Source organism: Meles meles, chromosome 7, assembly GCF_922984935.1.
Source record: "Meles meles chromosome 7, mMelMel3.1 paternal haplotype, whole genome shotgun sequence".
In the NCBI taxonomy this organism is placed as follows: domain Eukaryota; kingdom Metazoa; phylum Chordata; class Mammalia; order Carnivora; family Mustelidae; genus Meles; species Meles meles.
This window is the reverse complement of record NC_060072.1, coordinates 57,878,178-57,895,518: the sequence shown is the minus strand read 5'-3', so window position 1 is coordinate 57,895,518 and position 17,341 is coordinate 57,878,178. Positions and strand designations below refer to the sequence as shown.

The 17,341-nt window shown below is 35.6% G+C and overlaps 1 protein-coding gene across 5 annotated transcripts in view; it reads right to left on the bottom strand.

Moving 5' to 3' along the window:
• LOC123946248 (activating transcription factor 7 interacting protein) overlaps nucleotides 1-17,341 on the bottom strand; it is a 120,235-nt gene that overhangs the window by 91,682 nt on the left and 11,212 nt on the right. For 3 of the 5 annotated variants that reach the window (XM_046011655.1, XM_046011650.1, XM_046011652.1), the window contains exon 1: nucleotides 10,560-10,749. The exons of 1 other annotated variant lie outside the window; for it this stretch is intronic. Coding sequence is in view for 2 of the 4 variants with exons in the window: in XM_046011650.1 (XP_045867606.1) it covers nucleotides 10,560-10,576 (17 nt within the window). In the remaining 2 variants the exon portion in view is untranslated. Of the gene's footprint in view, nucleotides 1-1,361; nucleotides 1,489-10,559; nucleotides 10,750-17,341 lie in introns of those variants that run through there. One more of the 5 variants, XM_046011654.1, reaches the window with a different exon arrangement.

Here is a 17,341-nt window from a genome sequence, read left to right as displayed (position 1 = left end):
AAGCATGCCCTTCTCCCAATCCAACCTTTGGTAAATTAACCAAAATTGGTATCTTTCTAGTATCAACATTTCTCTGATTCTAGTGAAGTTGTTTACTCAAATGAAACACACATCTACAAACATATAAATTTTTATACTTCAACAAAACATGTATTAGAACAGTAATTTTCAAAAGCCTAAGCAACACTGTCAAAAGGCAAAAGGAAACAGTCTGTACTCCTGAAACATGAGTGTGGCTTCTATCACACTCAATCTAGCTGGCCTCTAGCTTTTAAGTACCCAAGCATGTAGTAATAAATGGCCAATGGCCTTTCAGAGTCTAGAGAACTGAAAGTCCCATTTAAACTAACACTTTTAAGTTGCAGAAAGATCCTCATGTTTAACTTCTTAAAAGGGAAGCAAAGAACTGCATAATACCATTCCTTTCCTCCTCTATTTCTCGAAGCTATCCTCACTATCACCCTTTGCTTTGTCACCTACCCACATTCATCCTCCAAAATTATATCAATCAATAATAGATTTTATCACTGGCCATACTGATATTAGCAGACACAAAACTTGCACTCTTTATAAACATAAATCTTTATACCTTTATAGTATGGTTCTATATTCTTATGTTGCATGCTTCTTTTATTTCAATGAGATAATGGTTTTCTGTACGCAATTTTTCAAGCATACCAAAAAAATTATTTAACAAGTGCCTCTGCAACCTTCATCTAAGAAATAAAATATTAAAATTTCTAATATTCATTTTAGTTTTAAACTTAAGTTCACTTTGTTAAGATGGTGTTAAGTTTAAATATGTGGAAATGGAAAGCATAAGGGTGGGACTGGAAAACTTGACCATGTTATATGTATAAATATACATTATCTAATGTATATCATTTGTGAAAACAAAAGCAGTCAGATTTTGATGATGAATTCAAAGTGGTACATTTACTCTAAAACTTTATAGTTTAGTAAGGTTACAAAACGTCATTTCTCTGTATGTACCAGTTGGTGTCACTACAACTGAAAACACAGCAACAGGACTATAATGAAAAGAGGTCTAAAACTGATTTCTATGTAATATGAACATATTGTATACATGAGTAATGTTCATATGTGAAGCCCAATGCTAGTTCATTTCAATACAAACTTAAGGAAAATTATAAAAGTGAAAATTATTTTTTAAAAGATAAAATCCAAATATGGTATTCAAAATCTCCTGAAAATTTACAATAAACAGTCTACCAATCCTGGAGTAACTATAATTAAAACAAACCAAAAAACCTTTCAAAGGTGAGAGACAGATCAGGGGTGGGAGGTGGGGGTAGTCACAAAAAAAAAAAAAAAAAAAAAAAAGGACCTGAATCTCTTACCTGTGGGTAGCTCGATATTGTGAAAAGGACTTCCTCTTCTGTAAACCACTGCAACTTAGTTCATTTGTATAAGCAGTTAAAACTAATGCAGACTTCTAGAACAGCCTTCTTGAGCCTAAATTCCTTGCTTGGTTCATATTCATTAAAAAAAAAAAAAACAGGAATACAGTAGATTGGCTACATATTAAAATTCCTTTCAAACAGTGATTCACATCTGTTGTATAGTTTGTGCAGCAAACATCCCATTAACCACAAAAGCCAAAAAACGTCAGACAGTATGCCAATGAAGCTCACAGAACACACAAAGTACATCTTCCAAAGGACTGTTGCAAGTAAAGATGCCTAGAATCAGAATTCTTTTGTACTGCTTTCTATTCTGCCAACTATTAGGACTGCAGCAACTGTGTGCAGTTAAGTACCTCCCACATATTACCCAATAGTATCAGTAGGCATAAATCTATAAAAACAGAACTGAAAGCTTCAAAGGCTTATAGCTTCTCATTATTCCACATATTGTCAGTTGTGGAAGTCTCAGTACTCTTATTTTAAAGCATCAACTCTGTTCTTTCAGTCCTAAAGGCTGAATTCTTATACATTCCAAACAGAAAATCCATGACACATATTATTTGCTGCCCTAGCAGAGCCAGACTGCAGTTACAGCTAGCTGGCACCAGTAAGAACAATTTACATAAAGCAGTCCTCATTTCATGACCAAACTAAAGAATACTGCTGAGTAAACCCTCCCCCATTCGTTCCCCAACAGGCACTGACTGGTTCTAGAATATATCTAGTTACCTATTTACCAACGATTCAAATCCAGGTAATGAGAGAAAATCAATTTATAATTCTTATGTAAGTGACATTTTACCCCCCACCACACCAAAACATGTTTAACACCCAGAGATATTCAAAAGCCTTAGTTTTTTGTGACATAGACCAAAATATTACATAAATCCAGTAACTGTTATTTTTAAGTCATTAAAAATACAAATTATAATTCACATTAACTAAAGGCTGTCCTCATTTGACTCTACAGCCACCTTTCAAATTCTGTTAATTACTTAAATAATGATCATTAAATACATTTGCTCTTAGAACCACAATGCTTTACATGTCACCAAATAGTAAGACTTAATGCATATTCAAGCATCACTAGTACAGTGATTAGTAATTCAACGTATTTACCACTAGTTAATATTACTAAAGTTTTTGATAAACTCACACATGTTAAGTTACAAATATCTAAACAAGAATGTATTTTGTCAGTAGCACATTCTTACTTACCCTAAATCATTCTTGTGTTGTTTCAATTGGCCAGATTTGACTGAGCAAGAGTTGAGCCATTGCCTATGAAGTCCTTCGTTTAAATTTTTTTTCAGTAATTGCTTTATCACCTACTAATACATAATTCTATCTCTTCACTTCTATTTTTCCACTTATTTTAGTGAGTCTAAATATACCAAATTTCATTTTCAAATAACAATTTAGAAACTAATGCCACATCTAAAATGACAGTAATATGAAAAGTAGTACTTAATATGCTAACCAGGGGTTATCCAAAATATGTTCCTTATTTTTTTTAAAGTAGGACCCAATGTGGGGCTCAAATTCACAACCCAAGATCAAGACCTGAGCCAAGATCAAGAGTTGGACCCCCCAACTGACTGAGCCACCCAGGTGTCCCTGTTCCTTATTTTTTAATCTTATTTTCAGCTGTGGTTTTTTTTTTTTTAAGATTTTTCATTTATTATATGAGAGAGAGAGCGCACAAGCAGGGGGAGCTGAAGAGGTGAAGGAGAAACAGGCTCCCCACTAAGCAGGGAGCGCCACGTGGGCTCAATCCCAAGACGCCAGAATCATGACCTAAGCCAAAGGCAGACACTTAGCCAACTAAGCCACCCAGGTGCCCCATATTTTCAGCTGTTTTGAAACATCGTTCTTGGGGCACCTGGGTGGCTCAGTGGGTTGAGCCTCTGCCTTTGGCTCAAGTCATGATCTCAGGGTCCTGGGATCAAGTCCTGCATGGGGCTGGGCTCTCTGCTCAGCGGGGAGCCTGCTTCCCCCACCCCCTTGCCTGCCTCTCTGCCTACTTCTGATCTCTTTCTCTGTCAAATAAATAAATAAAATCTTTAAGAAAAAAAATAAAACATTGTTCTTAAGCTATCCCTATTACACAATAAAGACAATGGAGCTCTAAATTAGGGGGAAAAGTTATCACACATCAACAGTAAATAGTAGACTTCTAATGCATGCATAATCCTAAATGTTGCCTTTGATAAGCAGTAATGAATTTCCTCAATTACATATTCTTTTCAGAATCCGTACTCTGTGATCAGAAGGATCACAGAGGAACAGAAGGAACAGAAACAAATATATATAATACGGTGTCATTTCACATAGTATTTACCTTTTAAGTAACATTTGGCTATTGATCATAACATCTCACAGCTGGAAATCATCCAAGTATTGTATTCCTTCTGGTTTTAATTTTGTTAGCTGTGTCCTCCCTCTCTCTCTTCCTATTTTATGCATCCAGATCTTTGAATAAAAGTACTTTAAAATCAAAGGACCTAAAATCATTTAATCCAGCATAAAATATAATGTATGTAACAACTATTTATTAAGCTGAATAAATTAAATAATGACCTAATACTAAATTAATCATAAGAAGCTTAAATTCTCTACAACTTGCTTACTGAAGTGCCAACCAACAATGTTAGTTATTAATCTAGCTCAGTGCTTTGCAAATTAATAATGGTAAAGAACCAATGTTTTAGCTCAAATCCATCAAAGATCAACACTTTTATAAATTCAACGAAAATGAATTAATTGGAAGGTGAAATAAAGAGAAAGCATATAAAATGTATGACTCGATTATTTTTATTATTTGACCCAACTGATATAAAGTTACTTTATCAGATTGATACAAAAATTTCTAGGCATTCTTAATTTCAGTTCTTACCTCATGGAAGATCAAGAATAAACAAACTAATCTGAACTGACCTTGAACTCATCCACCACAGATCACATTTTGGTAGTGTTCACCAAGCCATTCGCTACCTATTCTACCCTACCCCCAGGATTCTCAATCCCTGGGGTAATTTAACCTTCTCGTATTTATTATCTATCCTCCCATTTCCCCTGCCCCAGTGTAAGCTGCTAGAGTGCAGGGATCTTGTATGCCAGACATCAAAACAGAACCTGGCAACTAACAGGTACATAATAAATGTTTATTAAATTTGTTGAATCAATTGATCAATTCAAAATCCATTTTTGTTTTCACTCTAACATACTGCCTTAGCACCAGAGAATTCTTATTGTATCCCCTTCAAGCTCTTTAAAGTCTTCACTTTGAGATTTAAACACCTTGCTTGGGATGCCTAGGTGGCTCAGTTGGTTAAGCCACTGCCTTTGGCTCAGGTCATGATCCCAGAGTCCTGGGATGGAATCCCATCTTGGGCTTCCCCTGCTTTGTGGAGAGTCTCCCTCTCCCTCTGCCTCTCCACCTGCTTGTGCTCTCTCTCTTTCTCTGTCAAAAAAATAAATAAAATCTTTTAAAAAATAAAAATAAATAAACACCTTGCTTTCAGCATTTTTACTACAAATCAGCCAGACCCCTAAAAACCCCTCACCCTAAAGATCCTTTTCTAAAGTATCCAAGTAGCCCAGATTTCTCCCCAATACCATAACGATTAAAAACAAAACAAAAGAAATTTGTGCCAGAGGGAAACGTATAAGGAAAAAACAACCAGTATTTACTAATACATAATTTGTGTCCCACACCCCACTAAATGTATAAATATTATGCTCATTTAAATCCCAATTATCAACTCTATATGGCAGACTTTATCCCCATATTAAAGATACGAAAACTAAAGTCTGAAAATAAGCAACTAGCTTCTTCCCATAAAAAATAATGCATAAGACTGACTGGGCGGGGCGCCAGGGTGGCTTAGTGGGTTAAGCCTCTACCTTCAGCTCAGGTCATGATCCCAGGGTCCTGGGATCAAGGCCCGCATGGGGCTCTCTGCTCAGCAGGGAGCCTGTTTCCTCCTTTCTCTCTCTGCCCGCTGCTCTACCTACTTGTGATCTGTCACATAAATAAATAAAATCTTAAAAAAAAAAAAAGACTACTTATAATAGGCATTATACATCCAGCATTATATATACATTTCTTATATAAATGTCTAACTAGTTGGTCAAAGAAAATGAGTTCACCTTGACTGATTCCAAAGTCTGTGTTCTTCCCTGGCTCTTTATTTAATCAAAATCCAAAGGCCTCTCTCTTTTAATGCAGAATGGCCATGTATCCAAAACGATATAATTTTTAATAGCCATACCAGACAAAAATAATCATTTCCTGACTTCTATACTAGTAGCTTCCACAATGCATGCCATGACACTTCCATTTTAGCAAAGGAGAGCAATAGGTCACATGTCTCTCCTGGGCAGTAGCACCTGGTTTACTACAAGAAGGGCGAAAGTCCTTAGACAGATGCAGAAACAACTCCTCAGATATGGTGTTAAACTCCTTCTTCATTACACTAAAAGGATTCACTGTGTCAACAAGCATTGTTTTCATCGTTTCCATATTAACACATTAACGACTAAGAACAGAATGCTACAAATTACTAATAGAGAATTCTGTGAAAGTTCTAACTTAAGCGATTAAAAAAAAAAAAAATCCTGATTTGAATAGACTTTAAGCTTCTCCCAAATCACTATCTCTTTTGGGAGTGTGAAGAGTTCGGAAAGCAGGAGAGTCAGTGTTTCCTGGGCAAGTTAAGTGTTTTTTCAATTTCCACTGAAGTTTCTGCTTTAACTTAAAGCCATTTTCCAAAAAAGTAACATTTCCCTGGAGTCAGCAATGTCATGGTATTACATGAATGCTAAGAACTGGCTTTCACTCTAGAAAATGTGGAATTGAAAATCATATCATATCATGATCATAAACTACCATGTTTCCTACATCATCAAAGTAGTCTCAACAAAGTTGAGACAGTGAGTGTTATGTAAACAGAAGCAAACTTTAAACAAAAGTAAGCTTATAATGGCCTCTAAAATTAGTCTAATGCAGTTAAGAAAACTTTCTACTACCAACTTTCTCATTTTTAGTGCTAAGACTTCTCAACTCAACCAATTTAGACATAAGTCTTTTATAAAATGTATTTCATTTACCTGTTCAGTAAACTGTGTATCTTGAATATACTTTTTCTTATGCAGTATCATCATTAACATCAATATCATAAACAGTGATGTCTTTAACACCATCATAACATTTAAAGGAAAGAGAACCTATTATGACATTAAAAGACCTCCAGGTATTCATGTTTCTAATTAATATTTCTTTAATCTCTTCACTTTCATCCTATTGCCACTTTTTGCTGATGTCTCTGGATCTCCTTCAATCAGCACCATATTTCTCTAATACAGAGAAATCAGGACAAAGCTGAAGATTGGCAAAGGTTGCGTAACTTCTAAAGAGAAAATGGTCTTTATGCAGGAAGTCTCTCCTACCAAGTAAAGTAAGCTGGACTTTACTTATGCTTACTTTCTTCTAGGTTAGAAGCTGTACTCTAAATATAAAAGGCTGTCAGCAATCTGTCAAATAAGTAGGATAGGGATCTGAAAGGAACAGTTTATAGGGGCCCAGCAGGTAATGTAATTAGTGAATAAGACCAGATGTGAACTGTATAGGCCCTATCTGAAGGAGACAGTAGGTACTCTACTGAAGATTATTTTTCTGATGCAGAAATACATTCTTAGCACTGCCCAACTTCTAATTTTCAGAGATGAAACATCCAGATTTTTGTGTAAAATTTGACAGCTTAAACAAGTAGAGTAACAGGGCAAGAGCTAAAGGATAAAATCTGTTGGCTGCCAATTTGTGGCTACTGAAAGAAAACTGTATTTTCTTAAGATTCTCATATGTACCAAAACACAGAAAATTCTAGGCCCTGAATTCAAGTCATCTCTTTAGAGAAATTATTTTCTCACTGCATATTTGGATGACTCAGACTAGAATCGAAACATTTCTCCCTTTCACTTCCTTAATTCTGTAATGTCAACATTCTACATTAGCTTCACTTAATAAACGTATCTGTCACTATCTACATACAGCAAAAGGTGGCTAATCTATGTAACAGGATACGATCAGCAGTACAAACATGAATACAACATACTATCAAGTGGCTATGGATGTACTAATATTAGTCAGTACTTCTTGCTTCTGAGCATGAGTTATATGTGAAATTTTCCATACTGTTTAAATATAACACATTCCCTGATCCAATCACGTTTGATAAAGTACACATCTAAGAAACAAAAAACTGAAGGGCATTCAAATATTATTGGAAAATTAGCATGCAAACTATTTCATGGTACTTTTCAGAAACATTATGTAAACTGATTCTCCACATATCCTCGCCATATAGATAGGAATTTTTCCCATTTTACAGATGAGGAAACAAAAGTCAGAAAATGGAATGAGTTGATCAATATAAGAGAAGTAAAACTCAAATTTAGGCTTGAACTCTTAGTCGATTTCTTTCACTATCTCAACATTTTCCTTAAAGGCTTATGCTTAATGAAATAGCTCAGGAAAAAGGATAAACACATAGGGAGAACAAAAGATAACAAAATAATAACATTAAACCTTAATTATCCAGCTCCCATATTTATCATGCCTTCAATTATTCAGCCCAATAGGCAGTCTGGAATTCAGGATGGACAATTTGAAAACTGTCACAAATCCCAGAAGTAATAATCCCACGGAGGTCCAGTTTATGCTTATAGTTGCAAAAATGCAACATGGCACTGAAAAAATTAGCAATAATATTCCATGTTCCCCCATGTACAAGTAATAATCAATGGAGTGTTCTTGTAGAGAATAAAAGTAAACTTGATAAGCCACAACAAAAGGCAAAAAGAGTGGATCATTGAAATTTCCCTAAGGTCTTACTCTGATGATCAACATAAGTTTTCAATAATTTCAACCTAGCCAGTTTCCTCTAGCAATAAAGAACAAACTGAGTAGTGGCTTGCACTTAATGAAATATCTGAATACAGTAAGCTGTTCATACTACAAGAAGCATAAAAATAATAATGATTAAGGGCACAGCACATTCACTTTTCCTATGTCATACTCACTCTAGGGTAAACCTGAAAGGCACGATGGATAAAATCTCTCTCACAACACTTCTTCTCTTTTGGGAGCAAGCTCATATTACTGGATTTATATAAAGTAATGTTCAGGTTAATAGAATCCACCATTATATCACATAAAAAGAGTCCTAACAACTTCACAAAGTAGTAAGCTAATGAAAGAGAAAAAAACACACTAAAGCTATTGACAAAGCTGAACTAGTGATCCCAAATATATTTGAAGCCACTAAATAAGTGATCATTGATGAAGAAAAAAATTATTTTGTTAAAAAAAATTAGAATATAAACACAATTTTGTGGCAAAGTAGCAATTTCAAACTGTTAAATTGTGTAAATATAGACTCTAACTTCATGAAATTAAAAAAGAACATAAAGAATTCACATTTTAGGGGCACCTGGGTTAAAGCCATGTGGGTTAAAGCCTCTGCCTTTGACTCAGGTCATGATCCCAGGGTTCTGGGATCGAGCCCTGCATCAGCCCTGCATCGGGCTCTCTGCTCAGCATGGAGCCTGCTTCCTCCTCTCCCTGCCTGCCTCTCTGCCTACTTGTGATCTCTGTCAAATAAATAAATAAAGTCTTTAAAAAAAAAAAAAATTCTCATTTTAGAATATTTTTCAAACTGAATTCTACAGTTCCTTAACTTACCATCTGAAGTTCTACAGCTAAGCAACCTAGATCCTGACACTAACAAGATTAAAACAGTGATATAGGATCTGGTTTCAGACTTTTCTTTTCATCTTAACAGCCTAATTGTTCTCATTTTAATAAATAAGTTTATAATAAATGTTACACTTTTAAATTATAAAATAAATACAAAACAATAAAATACCACATGTGTCCCTTTTAAATATAGGGGTCCTTCATAAGAATTTAACGTGCAAAAATTTGCTACTTTCTAAAGTTGCTGTGCTTAGAAAGTTCAAAACTTACTGTTCTATGTCATATTGGTCAGGGATATATTCATAATATTCTTAACAAAACTGAAGAAATGTACTATACCATTTATTAAAAATTTTTAGTAATTACAACAATTTAATATTAGAGCTTAAAATTTCTATCTGAAATATTATGTGAATAAGAATTTCATTCTCCTAACTCTCTGGGTGACTACAGTCTTACTATATCTCAATAAATGTTTCAAGTTCAGAATGTTAAAGCTTTTTGAAAATTGTGAAACAAAATTAACAAAATCACTGAAATACATTATTTTTAAATATACCACAGGTTTAAACTAAGACTAAAGTGGACATCAACAATTAATATCAATTAACTAAAACAACTGAGTATTATTTCAGTTCTGTTGCATTAAAATATATTAGGAGAAAGAAAAGGGGTATCCAGTCCTAGATGTGAACTTGTTTCTAAACTCAAAATTCGAATATGAATGACAATTTAAGCAAAAAGTAATTAGAATAAAAAGTTAGCACCCTTAAAACATGTGAAAGAACTGAATGGCCAAGAGGAGGCAGCATAATGAAAAAGAATTAGAACCCAGTACAAAAAAAAAAATCTAACAGTGTTAAAAATTTTTTTCTTTCTGTAACTATGACTTATATTCAGAAAATTAACATTCTTCCCAGAAAGCTATCAAACAATAGCTCCAAAACACACACACACACACACACACACACACACACACAATTTCTTCATGCAAAACACGGTTTATTTGTGGCATCTTTCCAAAACAAAACAAAAAAACACTATTCAGTAAATATACTGTTTTTAATTTCTACCCAAAAATATCAAGCAAACTAAAATATCCAACACAAAAAGAACATTAAGTCAATTAGGGCCAGAAACACTATTGTAGTGGTCAAATGTTCTGGTAATGACAGTACATAAGATGGTGAGAAATTACAGGAATTTAACCTTTGACCTCACCATCCTATGTACTGTGTCCATAAAGGAAGCTTAAAGCAAACACTTCAACTTCTTAGCAAGCAAGCTCTAAGTTCACCTTGCTATGTAAATTCAGTAAAATTCAAATATTTTTTAATTAAAATGTTTAAAGATAAAGAGTAACTGGTTCTTACCTCTGGTCCTGGTGCATGTGCCAAGTCTCCTCACTGGCATAGTTGCTGCCTAAGCAGCTACAAAGACTAGGTCAGCAGCCATTTTGAGACAGCTGCACTGTCTCAGTTGCACTAAAGTGTAATTAAGATGGCTGCAATGTGCACTCAAGAACTCACACAGTGAAAACTCAGCTATGTATCAAACAAAGCCCCTCCCACTTTGTCAGTCTGCAGGAAACTGAACACAGACAACAGCTAATGCATATGCTGCAACAAACAATGCAGCTGCTTAGGACACAGAAAACAGAGAAGGCAGCAAGCCAGTTTTGTTAACACAATGCCTGTGAATCCGGACTTGCAATACAGACTTTGGGTACATCCAGATCCCAGACAGCCTGAAGTCCATGCCACATATTAGCAGTTACAGAGATAGAGCCAAATCACACACAGCAAACATCAGGGAATTCGCTTGAAAGAAAGCCTCCATTTCAGTCCAGAAAAAAAAGTCTGCTCAAGGCCCTTTTTTGTGTGTGTGTGTCTTTCACAGTACTTTTATCATGAAAAGGGTGCCAATTTTTATAATTTCCGGAAAATTAAGTTGCTTAAATCCTGATAGTCAATTTCCATTTATAGAAGGCTAATTAAAGATCTTTCCCCACAGAGTCTAAGCCCCAAAGTACTCAAATCTAGCAGAATGGTTAAAGCTTGCAGTCAAATTTTTGAATCCTGACAATAATTTGACAATAATTTTAAATAACTATGGGGAAAAGACTAGAGTCATTAGAGCTATGATGGCAACAAAGCTTATTTTGAGTAATCTGCCATAAAGATAAAAACACTTTCTTCTCTTCTGTAGTCCAAATGGCCACAAAGACATCTCTAGGTGAGTGTTTGGTCCCAGGGCAAATTAAATTTCATGGCCTCCCACAGACCTCCCAACATTTTAATATAAGTGAAAAACAAATAAAAATAAAGAATGTAGACACCCCTGGCGGGGGGGGGGGGGGGGGGAGAGAAGGGAATTGGGAGAACAGAGTAAAATTCAATCTGAAAGTGGGTATATTAACAAAACAAATTTGAGAGGGATCCCAACAAATCTGTCGTGGCAGTAACCTACCCATCAAGAGAAGAGAAGGACAAGAGCACAGAAAAAACTTGTTTGCTTGATAGCTCGTATCATCTAGGAAATCCACCTTTTCCTTAGTTTACTTTCCTAAAATCTAGCTCCCCTGTATGATCTTTTGTCTATCCACCACACTATGTAGATATTCACTAAAATTCATTAAGGGTATAGGGAGGTGGTAGGGGTACAGCCAAAAGGAGACTGGCCCCATAAACTGATCAAGCTGAGTGATGGGCACGTGGAGTTGATTATTTCATTCTATTTCTGTATATTAAAATTTCCTATAATAAAAAGTTTTAAATGAAACAAAAGTAACTCAGCTTTTTTTTTTCCAGTTTAAATTCAACTATTTAAACTCAGCTTTTTAAAAGACCCTTATTTATTCTCCAAGAGGCAAACTGGATGAAGTGTATAAAGACTATTCAAGTCCTACACTAGATTAAAAAAAAAAAGTTATACTTAACCTAGCCACATTAATTCTTCAAAAAAAGTAATTCTCTGAGGGTTGCTCAAATCTGTTCCTTAGAAGCAAGAGGTTGGTTAACTGCAAAAGATTCATAAAAGATAGACATTACTGTAGCAATGAAATGGGGCTAAGGTTATTGGAGAAACAACCAAAACTTTTAAATCTGCCAAGTGAGCACTTCCAATATTCAGGACAGCAGATTCTTTTGGAGTCTGGTCTACAAAAATTTAAATTATGTAACACACCTGCGAATGTACCCTGTCCCATCCCCTTTACCCCAAGCCTCCCGTGTCTTGCCAAATACCTTTCCAATGTAAATCCTAACTACTTTTTTCTCAGTGTTAGCTTTCCTGAGCAAGCTAAGTTGCTGGCTAGTACTATCAGCTACAAGAACTACTTTTCACCCAATTTATATCTCAGAGTAAAAGACAAAAAGACATACATTCTCTCATTGTACCAATTCTCCTCTAACCACTATAATCATTTCACTAAATATTCACTATATTTTCTCTACTATCCCAAGGCACATAAATAAAACAGTAACTAGACTGATTTATCTACTTCACACACAGCAATTAGAAGACAAAGGGGTAGGGAGGTACATTAATAAAGATCAAGCCCTCAAGTAAGTTTTACATGCATTATTTCAATTAATTCTCACAGTAATCCTACAAGGTATGTATTACCTACCAATTCATGAGTGAAGGAAACTAGCTCAAAGATTAATTAACTTTAAAAAATTGCTAGGAACTGAAATACATGCTAGACTACACTCAGTCTAAGCCCATGCAGCTTCCTTCACTCATCCCTTCCCACACTGGTTGTTTCTACACATCATGAAAATAGTTTAGAAAAGGAAAATGGTTAGGCTGTTATTCTGATAACTGGTACCACTGCAACATGTTTCACTTTCTATCCCAAAGAAACGTCCTAGTTAACCTGATAAATCCTAGTCAGGACTCAACCTAAATTATCTCATCAGTAACAACCTTTTCCTTACTTATTTTTCTTTTTACTATACCCATCCCCCAAGCCAGGTATAATTTCACTCCCAAGATCTTTTGTGCATACCATTGTTATATTTACCAAATTTCGTAACTTAGAGTTCCTAAGGTCAGAAATCACATTTTAATTCATTTTCCATTCACTTCCATTGTACAAAACACAGTAATTGCTCAGTAGATGGTGAGTTGAAATTAATTCCCAGTGTTTTCATTTCTACCACAAAAATCTCAGAAAATTCTACATCTTTAAGAACCTTCATTTTCAGGATCTCAACTCTTACTTTCTGGGAAAAAGCAGTCAACTAATGACTCATCTAAGTTTTTAGCCTGGGCCTAAAAAGTCTCTGTACTTTAAAACCCAGGAAGTAGAGGCATCCGGGTGCCTCAGTCAGTTAACTCAGTCAGTTAAGTGTTTGGCTCTTGGTCTGGGCTCAGGTCATGATCTCAGGGTTGTGGAACTGAACCCTGCATAGGGCTCTATGCTCAGCTCAGAGTCTGCTTAAGAGTCTCTGCCTCTCCCTTTGTCCTTCCCCCTGCTCATGCTGTCTTTCTCTCTCTCTCTCTCTAAAAAATAAATAAAATCATTAAAATCCAAAATGGAAAAATACCTTTTGTAGAGTACTTTTCAGCTTTTAGAGTTTTTACAGGCAATACACAGGACCTACTATCTGCTTGGAAGAGCTGAACTCTAAAAGTGTCTATAAAAAATTATGGAAGTATATTATTTACTTTTAAATTCTTAAATTTTACTAAGAATATTGCTTAAAAATTACTTTAGATAGAATAATTCCTGATAAACTGAATCATTGTTTATTTGTAAAAGCAAACACATTGGAAGTTATTTCTAATGTCAGGTAAACGTTTCCACAATTACCCAACGTTTTAGCTCTTTCACATTTTTTTTATTTTAGTCTTACAATGATCATGTAAAGTAAGAGTGTTATAATTTCAAACGTTTATGAGCAGAGACTGTAAACCATTTGCTAGGGGTTGCACAAAAAACAATGAAAACTGGAAGGGAATTAACTGTAATCAACTACTATAACCTTTTATAGTACATAGATCACACTATTAAAATAGCTGCATATACAAAATATTGAATATGCCATGGAATCTAAATAAAAGGTTTCACTGTATTAGATAAAAAGTAAATACTTCTATTTGGTTACTACACTTTAGTTACATATTATTACCAACTTCACATAAAAAGAAAACAAATGTAAAAGGATGTTACAATAATGAAATGAGAACACCTATTCTCACTCCCCCAAATCCCACTAAAACTACAGTAAAGGTATTTTTTTTTTTAAGATTTTATTTATTTGACAGAGAGAGACACAGCAGAGAGATTTTTATTTATTTGACAGAGAGAAACACAGAGAGAGAGAGCACAAGTGGGGCAGGGGTAGGAGGGGAGAGAGGGAGAAGCAGGCTTCCTGCCGAGCAGGGAGCCCAATGTGGTGCTCCATCCCAAGACCCTGAGATCGTGACCTGAAATGAAAGCAGCCACTTAACAACTGAGCCACCCAGGCGCCCCAGTAAAGCTATTTTTTGAAAGCAAAAATCCTCAAGAATAAGGAAAAGAGTAAAAGAGCTAAAAGATTTTGGGAGCTGGAAAATAAACAGGACCATTGGTAACTAATTTAGCAGTTCCTCAAATATCATTTTCCATGCTTCACTGGGGGAAGAACCAATTTAAGTTACATGACAGCAACCTCAAAAGACACAGCAACTAAAAAAAACTAGGCCAACTGAGGTGAAGGAGCAAATAGTACGATGGTGTGACTAGAAAAGGGAATACTAGTGAAAGTTGTTTGTGAATAAATAAGATATACTAGATATCCTCACCACATTCCATTGAATACCTCCTCTCCATAATCCAAGCAAAACTATGAAGACAACATCCAGTTAAAAATTAGAGTAGCATACCAAAAAGAGAGGGACTGAGTGCTTACTGCAGAGACCCATCGTCTTCTTCTTCCATTAATCTTCTAGACTGCTGCCAATCAGATCTTTATTCCCCAAGTATGAAAATGGAAAACTAGGGCAATGCTCAGGTCCCCTCCCTCTTCAGGAGCTTTTGTACTGCACTCAACAAACTTTGCTTTACTACCACTCAAGATAGTGGAAAGCTATTCTCTGAGTGTATCTAAAAAGCATAAGACCTTAAGATCTTGGGAGCCCTCAAAAAACAGTCCACCCAGATAATCCAAAGAGAAGTTAAAAGCTGACAAATGCAGATACTCTTATCAACTTTTTTTCAATTTTTGAAAAATTTTATTAGTCAGAGAGAGCAAACAAGAGAGAGTGCCCATGCACAAACAGGAGGAGAGGCAGACAGGAGAAGGAGGCTCCCCACTGAGCAAGGGGCCTGATGCAGGACGCAAGCCCAGGATCAGGACCTGAGCCAAAGGCAGACACTTAACTGACTGAACCACCCAGGCATCCCTCTAATCAACTTAAAAAAAAAAAAAGTTAAGAGAGAGAGAATATGCACAGGCCAGCTTGGGGGAAAAAAATCTTAAGCAGGCACCACACCCAGCACAGACCCCCATATGGGCCTCAATCTCACCACCCTGAGATCAAGACCTGAGCTGAAATCAAGAGTCAGACACATAACCAACTGAGCCACCTAGTGCCCCTCTAATCAACTTTTTAATCTTCCACAACATATAATACAGTCAGGCAAGGAAGATAAAGTCAACTGATTAAAGTTTAATATGGAAGACAAAGACCAAAAACAAGCCAAAACAAAAACAAACATAAAAACTATGCAAGAAAAAAAATTCAAGAGGGCACCTGGGTGACTCAATGGGTTAAGCCTCTTCCTTTGGCCTAGGTCGTGATCTCAAGGTCCTGGGATCGAGCTCCACATCGGGCTCTCTGCTCAGCAGGGAGCCTGATTCCCCCTCTCTCTTTGCCTGCCTCTCTGCCTACTTGTGATCTCTCTGTCAAATAAATAAATGAAATCTTAAAAAAAAAAAAAACTTCAAAAAAATTAATATCCACAGGTAAGAACAGATGTTGCAGTCATGTGTCAAGAACAGAATACTAGGGGCACCTGGCTGACTCAGTCAGTAAAGCATGAGACTTGATTTCAGGATCATGAGTTCCTAGATCCACACTGGGCAGAGAGTTTACTTTTAAAAAAAAAAAGTAGAATACTAAAGGCAAGGACTATAAAGTAGAAATGATGAACATGATAGGAAAAATGAGAACTGTGTAATAAAGTTGAAGAAATCTAACTGAACAAAAAGACCACGTTCTAAGTAAGAGGGGAAAAAATTAAGTGGAGTACCCCTCCAAAAATGCACATTGGAATGATAAAACGGCAGATGAAAGGTATCACCAATGTAATCATTTAAGAAAAAGTTCCAAGACTGAAAAGCAAGAGTTGCTAAACTGAAAGGGCCTGATGAAAGCCAACAATGATAAACAGAGCCACATCAAAGAATTACAGTGAAATTTCAAAACACTAAAGACTATTAACAGAGTAATAGCTTCCAGTGAGAGGAAAATCAGAAATAAGAATGGCTTCAGATTTCTCAGCAGTAATAGAAGCAAAAGGATAATGAACAGTGTCTTTAAAATTCTGAAGAAAAATATTTTCCAACCTAGATTTCTATACCTAGCCAAACTATCAATCATCTAAAAATGCAGTGACAATGTTTCATACACTCCTGGCTTCAAAGAATATACTTTGCATTTACTTTTTCTCAAAAAGTTACTACTAAAGAATAGGGTTTCCTTCCCCCAATCACAAAATAAACCAATAAAAACACATGACACATGGAAAACAATGGTGCTACACAGACAAAGAGTAAAGGAATTCCCTACATGGTATATGAAATTCTGATCATAGCAGTGTACCACATGTAGAGGGCACCTAGGCCAACTGTAGCAATAAAACTCAAGAAACAAAAATGAGTCAAGATCCTTGCTGCCACTAAACCTGAGGGATGTTTCTCTACTAAATAAAACATCAAAAGATCCTTAGTAAAGGACCATACCAAATCATCTTAACTATTACTATTAAGTAGAAGAGACTCCAGGATAGAGGCCACTTGGTATACAGTCTGACATTACCTTCCTAAATCAAAATCTGTCATAAATATACCAAGAGAATGGGTCCGGATTTCTATGATTCTGTTAGTCCAGTGCAAACAACTTTGTTTAAGTAGATTACTTAACCCTAGGTGAGTAAAACAAG